This window comes from Cavia porcellus, unplaced genomic scaffold, assembly GCF_034190915.1.
Source record: "Cavia porcellus strain 051 isolate PalLab524CR breed Dunkin Hartley unplaced genomic scaffold, mCavPor4.1 scaffold_17, whole genome shotgun sequence".
NCBI lineage: Eukaryota > Metazoa > Chordata > Mammalia > Rodentia > Caviidae > Cavia > Cavia porcellus.
The window spans coordinates 26,102,767-26,110,210 of record NW_026947500.1 but is presented as its reverse complement, the minus strand read 5'-3'; the positions used below and the strand labels follow the sequence as shown (position 1 = coordinate 26,110,210).

At 50.4% G+C, this 7,444-nt stretch overlaps 1 protein-coding gene across 3 annotated transcripts; it reads right to left on the bottom strand.

The window, feature by feature from the left end:
• Nucleotides 1-1,067: 1,067 nt before the first annotated feature.
• Gstp1 (glutathione S-transferase pi 1) lies at nucleotides 1,068-3,662 on the bottom strand. Of its 3 annotated transcripts, XM_005003029.3 has the most exons (7): nucleotides 3,494-3,662; nucleotides 3,211-3,246; nucleotides 2,843-2,949; nucleotides 2,645-2,732; nucleotides 2,276-2,379; nucleotides 1,497-1,604; nucleotides 1,068-1,333 (listed from the first exon to the last, which is right to left on the bottom strand). In XM_005003029.3, coding segments are annotated over exons 1-7 (633 nt in total). In that variant the 5' UTR covers nucleotides 3,495-3,662; the 3' UTR covers nucleotides 1,068-1,144. The 3 variants fall into 3 exon arrangements, with proteins under 3 accessions (XP_005003086.1, XP_003468154.2, XP_005003085.1); XM_003468106.3 differs by having other exon boundaries at nucleotides 3,211-3,652; XM_005003028.3 differs by having other exon boundaries at nucleotides 1,068-1,320; nucleotides 3,211-3,652.
• Nucleotides 3,663-7,444: the final 3,782 nt, after the last annotated feature.

Genomic DNA, 7,444 nt, shown 5'->3' with positions numbered 1-7,444 from the left:
AAGGGTATTAGATCCCTGGGCCAGAACCCTCATGAATGGATTAATGCTTGTCTTGTGGGAAAGTGGGGTGGGGCAGTTATCACGAGGTCCCTTTCTCTGGCACACATGCCTCCTTCCACAGGATCCTGTGTGCCCTTTTTGTCATGAAATTCCCAGTAGAAGCAAAACAGATTGTAATGCTATGCTTCTATAATTCCAGAGCAATGAACCAAAATAAACCTCTTCCCTTTATAAATTACCCAGCTCAGGTGTTCTGGTACCACCACAGAAAACTGAAGACAGGAGGGGGAACCTGTGCCAAGAGCTTGCTGAACTACCCCCTCATCCTCCTCGTCCCTTCTCTGCCACAGTAACAGTAATTTATCCCAGCCCCAGCCCCTTGGCTTTGTCTCTCTACACCATATTTTGCTGTGTCCCAGTTACAGATGTTCGATACTAACTGCATTGCGGGGTCTTTATTTTCTTCTGAAGGTTCCTTGCCATGTTGAGGCTGCACTAAATTTCAATTTTTTTTCCTTTGATATCTCACAATGTAATTCTCAGGACTAACCAAAACAAAAAACACAAAACATAAATCAACATCTCTGAAAGGTCAGAGGTGAAATTTTGCCTCTGGTTTGGTTTGGTTTCTCTGGAAAATTCCAACAAATACACCAGTGTGGTTGGTGCAACCAGGATGAACCAAAAACCCTAACTTGGCTGAACAGCAGGGTGAGCCTCACTGGCCCAGCATGGACTGGAGCTGCTCAGCTCCCAGGATGGGATGCGACCCCTCTCACCTGTCAGCCCGGTGCCCCTTCTGCTGCTGGATGCCAGCTAGGCCTAGTACAGGCTTCCTCCCTCACCAGACTAGGCTCCTCTAGGGCAGTGACCTCAAGTGATTTCTCCTCTTCTTTCTCCCCATCTTCCTTCCTCCCATTCTTTTCCTATTTCTAAAGTTCAGGAAACTTCTCCAAGGGCTTCGGAAGAACATTGTGTCTCTGGGTGCATCCTCTGCTCCTCTCTCCCCAGCCCATCGTGTGAGGTCCCTGAGTTCCTCTCTGGAAACACAGTGCTCACAGCCCAGCTTTGGTCTTAGAAAATTTATTGGTGCTGAGAAAAGAAAGGTGAGAAGTCCTGGCTCTTCCAGGAGCCCCATGAGACTTCACTGCTTGCCGTTCCCGTTAATGGGCCGGTTCACATGGTCTGAGGAGGCCAGGAAGGCCTTGAGCTTGGGCCGGGCAGTGAGGCGTGCCACGTAGGCCGAGAGCAGGGGAAAGTCATCCAGGCAGCTGGGGGCCAGGACTTGGTGGATTAGCAGCAAGTCGAGCAGGTTGTAGTCTGCGAAGGAGATCTGCAGGGTAGGCGTCAAGATGTCAGTGGGCTGGGGTAGGGGTCTGGGCAGGGAGCTGAGCCCACCCCCTAGGTGTGTCCTACTTTGCCATAGGAATGACTCCCATCTGTCCCCAGTTATGAAGAGAAGATGGCAAGGAAAGACCCAGGAGAGGGAGACTCACCTGGTCACCCATGATGAAAGCCTTGCCCCCCTGGCTCTGGGACAGCAGAGTCTCAAAAGGCTTCAGATGCCCAGGCAGGGCCTTCACATAGTCACTCTTGCCCTCCTCCTGCAGGAAGGATGCCAAGGCTGGGCATTCTCCTCTCACCCTCCCAGCACGAGCCCCTGATCCACGTGGGCCACCCCCTGTTCTGTAGCCCACCTTGGAGACCTCAGGAGCCCCAAATGCTCCTCTGCTCCCCCACCACACCCACCCCATAAGCAAGCCCTGCCCACGTGAACCACTTAGCTTTCCCACCCATTCCACCTGGCCATGCCTGCTAGGATCTCCTAAAGATTACTGCAAAAACCTCAGAGCTGGCTCCACTGAGGACCCTTCCAGACACAGCCTTGTTCAGTCTCCTCAGTGGCCCCCATGGCCTTCGGGAAAAGTTCACACAAGAAGGTTCAAGACCTTGAGGATCTAGCCTCCCCCCACCCACAGTCACACATATATATGCACACAAAAGCACATAAACAGTCTGCCCCTGCTAGTCGGCCCCGGGTCCCCAGGTGAGCTCAGATCTGCACCCACTGCCTATCTGAAATTATCAGCACCTCCTTCCAGAAACTGGTACAGATCCCCCCTCCTTGGGAGCCACCTGGTGCTGGAACCTGTCCCTCGGCTGTAACACCCTAACCAAGGAAGGGGTCAGCCAGAGCAATGTGTGGGCCGGAGATGAGGGTATAAGAGCCCCTTCCTCCATTCACCACCAGAGTGCCCCTCTCTCCCAGGCTTACGTATTTAGTGTAGATGAGGGTAGCATATTTGCAGCGGAGGTCCTCCACGCCGTCATTCACCATATCCACCAGGGCTGCTTCCCTCTGGTCCTTCCCATAAAGTCCTGAGGGTCAAGAGAACAGACAGTGCATGACAGGAACCTGATCTAGCATCCCCCACCTAGGCATGTGGCTGCTGGGGCCACAAGCCTGGGAGAAGCAGCAGGGGAGTGGACAGATGGGAGGGGGCACCTAATACACAGAAGGTACTCAGAACTCCAGAGAGGCTGTCTGGCCTGGCATAGGGAAGGACAGAGGACCAGGCCTGCTCCGTGGCCTGATGGCCAATGCCCACCCCCTGCCTGAACTGCCCAGGGCCTCTGGACTCACCCAGGGAGCGGCCCAGGTGGCGCAGGATGGCGTTGGACTGGTACAGGGTGAGGTCTCCATCCAGGAACTTGGGGAGTTGCCCATACAGCTGTAGGGAAGGGGAGGTTCAACCATGTGAAGGAGGAGAGATGGGCTGGCCCAACCCTAATCACCGTCCCCTAAGGCCTGACCCTCCCCCACCAGGGTGCAGGCACTCACACAGGAAGCTTTGAGCTTGCCCTGCATCCAGGACTCCATGGTCACCACCTCCTCCTTCCAGGTCTGGCCCTGGTCAGCCAGCAGCATGCGTATGGCCTCACAGCGTCCTGGGTGTGGGGGCGGGGCGAGTGTGGGAACACTCAAGACCCAGCCTCAGAGCAACCCAGCAAGGGGAGCGTGGTGAGGGGAGGGGACAAGGGAACAAAGCCTCGTGATGACCAGGTGACTCGGACCAGCAAAGGAGGAGGCCTGGGATTGTAGTCAGGGAGGGTTAAGACTGGGCTGGGTCCCTCACCCAGGTAAACGGGGTAGCGAGGGCTGCAGCCCCGCAGGCCTTTGCCTCCCTCCCTGCAGGCACAGGCTCCTACCTCGAACTGGGAAGTACACAATGGTGTAGGGCGCCACTAGAGGGGAAAGGTGAAGGTCGTTAGAGTCTGGAGAGCAGGACCAGGGTGCAGCGAACTCGCCCGCGCTGGGGTCCAGGCCCGGGTGTGCGCGCTCTGGGCGCCCGGAGGCCCCCAACTCCGCCCAGGGTTCCCAATCGCCGTCCCAACGCTGCAGGCGGCCTGCCCCTCGTGGCAGCTCCGGGTCCCCAAGGAGCCCGGGCACCGCGCCCGGGGAGCCCTCGGAGGCCCTGCGGCGCGGACTCACTGCTTGCTGCGGCGTAGACGGCGGCTCCGACTCTGCACACTGCAACGTAGACCTCGGAGAAGGGCGTAGCGCAGATGGAGGCCTCGGGCCGCGGGGTTTTATAAAAGAGTGTCCCACCCCGCTCCGCCCCAGATGCTGAGTCATCACCCTGGCCACCTCCCCCCAGCCGCGACACCAGTTCCCGCGTCTTCCGCCTTTTAGAGGGACCCAGATTTCCCTGTCAGGCTTCAGAAGTGCAGTAGAGCTTTCAAAAATAACACCCGCTTCCCAAACACACACTGCCCTGCACACTCACGCGACCCTTTCACAAACTCACTGTCTTGCACAAACACGCACTCATGCAAAACTATTCAAAGTTTCTTGGATTTATGTCACACACACACACACACAAACACACGCACGCACACACGCACGCGCGCAAGGCGGACAGGGGGAATGAGGGGACGACTCTCACTAGGCCGCACAGAGACTCTTTGCTCTGGGTCAGGAGTATCCGGACCCCAGATTGTCCTCTGGCTGTGGCTACTTGTCCTGCCTTATTGGGAGTCTTTCCTATGTAAGCTGGGGCCTGAGTCTGGATATTAAAACAGGAGGGGAGGAGACCACAGCTGCCCCCTGTCCCTGCCACCAACCCTGCTGCTGCTGTCCTAGCTGTTCTCCTCTCACCTCACCCTGTTCTCCTCTCACCTCACCCACTCTGGTCATTTCAAATGAACTCAGCCTCCGTGTTTGCACTAGGATAAGCAGGAACATTTCCCAGCTCCACCTGTGTCCTTGTGCCCAATGGACCGTGAGGTATTTGCATGGGTCTTAAAACTTGTCTGTCCCTCCTTGCCCACACAGCACTGCCCTGGCCCCTTCTGAAACGTGTAAGAGATGGCAGCTGTGATGTCAGCAGCTCCTCAGTTGCTAGTCCTCTGCATGGCCGGTCTGGACAGGGACCCCTCTTAATCCCTTGCGTTCATTTCCAAATTCCTTCTGTCCCACATGTCACTCCAGGCCACCTGCACCCCGGGTATGCAGACACTCAATGTGCATAGCAGAACCAGGTGACCCTCCTTCTTTTTTCTTCTTTTTTCTCTTCCTCCTCTTCTTCTCCTTTTTTTCCTTTCTTTCAGTTTGTTTTGAAACAAGGTCTCACTGTGCAGTTTAGGCTGGCTTGAACTCACTTTGTAGCCCAGGCTGCATCAAACTCCCAATGATCCTCCTGCCTCAGCCTCCCAAGTGATGGGATTACAGGCATGCACCACCATACCTGGCTCAGGTTACTTTCTGTTGGTTTACAGAATATCTTCTTATAGTATCTACAAGATTCTAAACCTTTTTGGCTTTGGACATTACAAACACTTTTTCTCTTCTGCTAACTACCGCTTAACTTTGCACAAGGTATCTTTCATTTTTAAAAACGTCCATCATTTTAGCCTAATCAAAGGGACTGAGGTTCTCAATTCTTTTTCTCCTTCCAGGAAGTCAGGGTTGATAGTTACATGTTGGTTTTGAACCTTGAAGTTTTTCTTTAGCCCTGGATCTCCGTATCCTCCCACACAGCCTCTGTTTCACATCTATAGCATGACTCTATGCAGAGGCCCCTCCGGCATGTGCCTTTAGGGAAAATTCAGTTTTATTTTTTTCCACGTCTTCTCCAACACCACCACCTGATTGCATGGGTGTTACTTCCGCACCCACGCCTGACTCTGCCTCCTGGCCTCTGTCTCTAGCATCCATTGCTTCTATGCCAAGGACACAACTTTTATTAGTCTCTGGTTTTATAACTCTCTGAGGGCAAAGCGCACCCTTCAGGATCTTCCTTCTCTTCTTCCTCTCTTTCTAATTTTTCTTTAATTTTTAAAATTATTTGTGGATTGTTATCCATCTATAACAATGTTATATAGATTTATTGAAGAAAATTTTGTGTGCGGTACTGGGAACTGAACCCAAGACCTTCACGCTGAGCTACACTGAGCTCTTTTTAATTTTTTATTTTGAGGCAGCGTTTCTCTACATAGCTGTATTATCCATCCTTTGGCTGCTTCCTGAATTCCACATAAATGCAATCATAAAGTCAGTCCTCTGGTATCTCAGTTGATGTGTTTTGTGATGTGTTTTGTGATACTGAAGTATGATTTACATTTAGCAAAATTTAGTCTTTTGCATTTAAGGGATTTTATGAGGTTGCCAAAAACCATTATTACAGTCAAGACAAAAAACATTTCCATCACCCTAGTAAGTTCCCTCATGCCTATGTGGCCAGCCCCTCCGCCCTCTAGCCCTGGCCACATTCGACTGCTCACTCTTCAAGAGTTCCCCCCCTTTCTGAGTGTCATGGAGATAGAATCGTACCCGCATAGTGTGCAGCATTTGGGAGGCTCACTTTCTCTCAGGTCACACATCCGAGACTCACCCGTGCCTCTGGAGTGTTAATGACTCTGTGCATTTTTCTGCTGAGTCATGCTACCTTGACTGAAATCTCATGGAAGCTGCCCAGAAAGCTGCCTCGAATTATTTTATACAAATTGCATAAACAAAACTTCTTGCTAGCTTAGACAGATGCCTAGGAAAAGGATGTGAAGTCATAATGTGAGTGAATGTTTCAATATAGGGCGTGTGTGTGTGTGTGTGTGTGTGAGTGTGAGTGTGTCTGTGTGTAACTTTCTAAAATGATGCCAAAGTGATCTTGAAAGGGAAATTAAAATTTTAAATAAAAGCCCACCAAGAATACCTACTAAACCGAGCAGATGTGTCCAAGACAAACCTGATAGCAAAACATTTCTTCCTTTGTGTCACCCATGCTTGTTTAATTGATGACCTGGCAATGCAACTTGACATGTTTAAACTTCCTCTGCAACCTATGATGTCACCCAACCCTCCAATCATGATATGCCAAATCTACTTTTGTTTCTCCTGCTTGCTTTCCCTAAAAAAGCCCCCAAGCCCCACTTGGAGTGACCCCAGTCAGGCCCACTGGTGTAATGAAATCGCTGTCTCCTGTACCCTCTCAGCACCGTCTCTTCCTCCATTTGGTCCATTTTGCCGTAACAGTCTTACCACTTTACATTTCTTTTTTTCTCTTTCTCTCTCTTTTTTTCTTTTTATTATGACTCACGTTTATAGTAGAAAGTACTTGGACCAGAAACAGGGCTGTCAGGACACAAAATCTACATTCACAGCCAGACATAAAGACAAATGATCAAAAATTATTATTATAGATACAGTTTTAACATTTTTTCTTTCAAGCACATTGCATAAACAGAGAATTCAAGACAGAGTTAACTATACATTCAGTGCAATTTGGTTCCACTCTACTAGGATTAAAGTTCAGGACGAGCAGGCTGGGCTCGGCAGTCTCACCTGTTGGGTTTTTCTTAGTGAAATAAGCAGCAACAAACGACAACAAAATCGCGTTACAAATACTCTCAAAGCAGGATTTCTTCCTATAAGTAGTGATAAAATACTTTGGAGGTTTCATTCTCTTCCTGTTTTTTTTTTTCTTTTTAAATTTTTTTCTCTTTTCTTCTCCTATAGCAGGAATTAAAATTTTTTCTTTTTCTTTTCCAGGATTATTGCAGTATTAGTATTATCATTATTGTTATTATTTTTGTGATTATGGTGATTTCTGAGCGCTAACACTAACACAGCTCAGAGGAAGCCGGGCCCAAAAGAACAGAAAGCAAACAGCAAACAGCAAAAACAGCAAAAGTAAAGGCAGAGAAAGGCGCGTGGGCCCCAGTGACCACGGGATGGCTAGGTAGGCGACAGCAGGCCCCATTCACCCCTAGAGAGGGGGAAGGTTTCTGCAGCTTCCTAGAGAAAGTCAATGGGGCTTTCTAAACGGGAGGGGGGCACCGAGGAGAGGGCATGGTCTTTGCTCTCTCTTCCTCATTTCTTTTCATTTCTCCCCTTCTTTTTCCTTTCTCTCCTCATTTTTTCTTTCTTTCCTTTTTCTAAAAAATA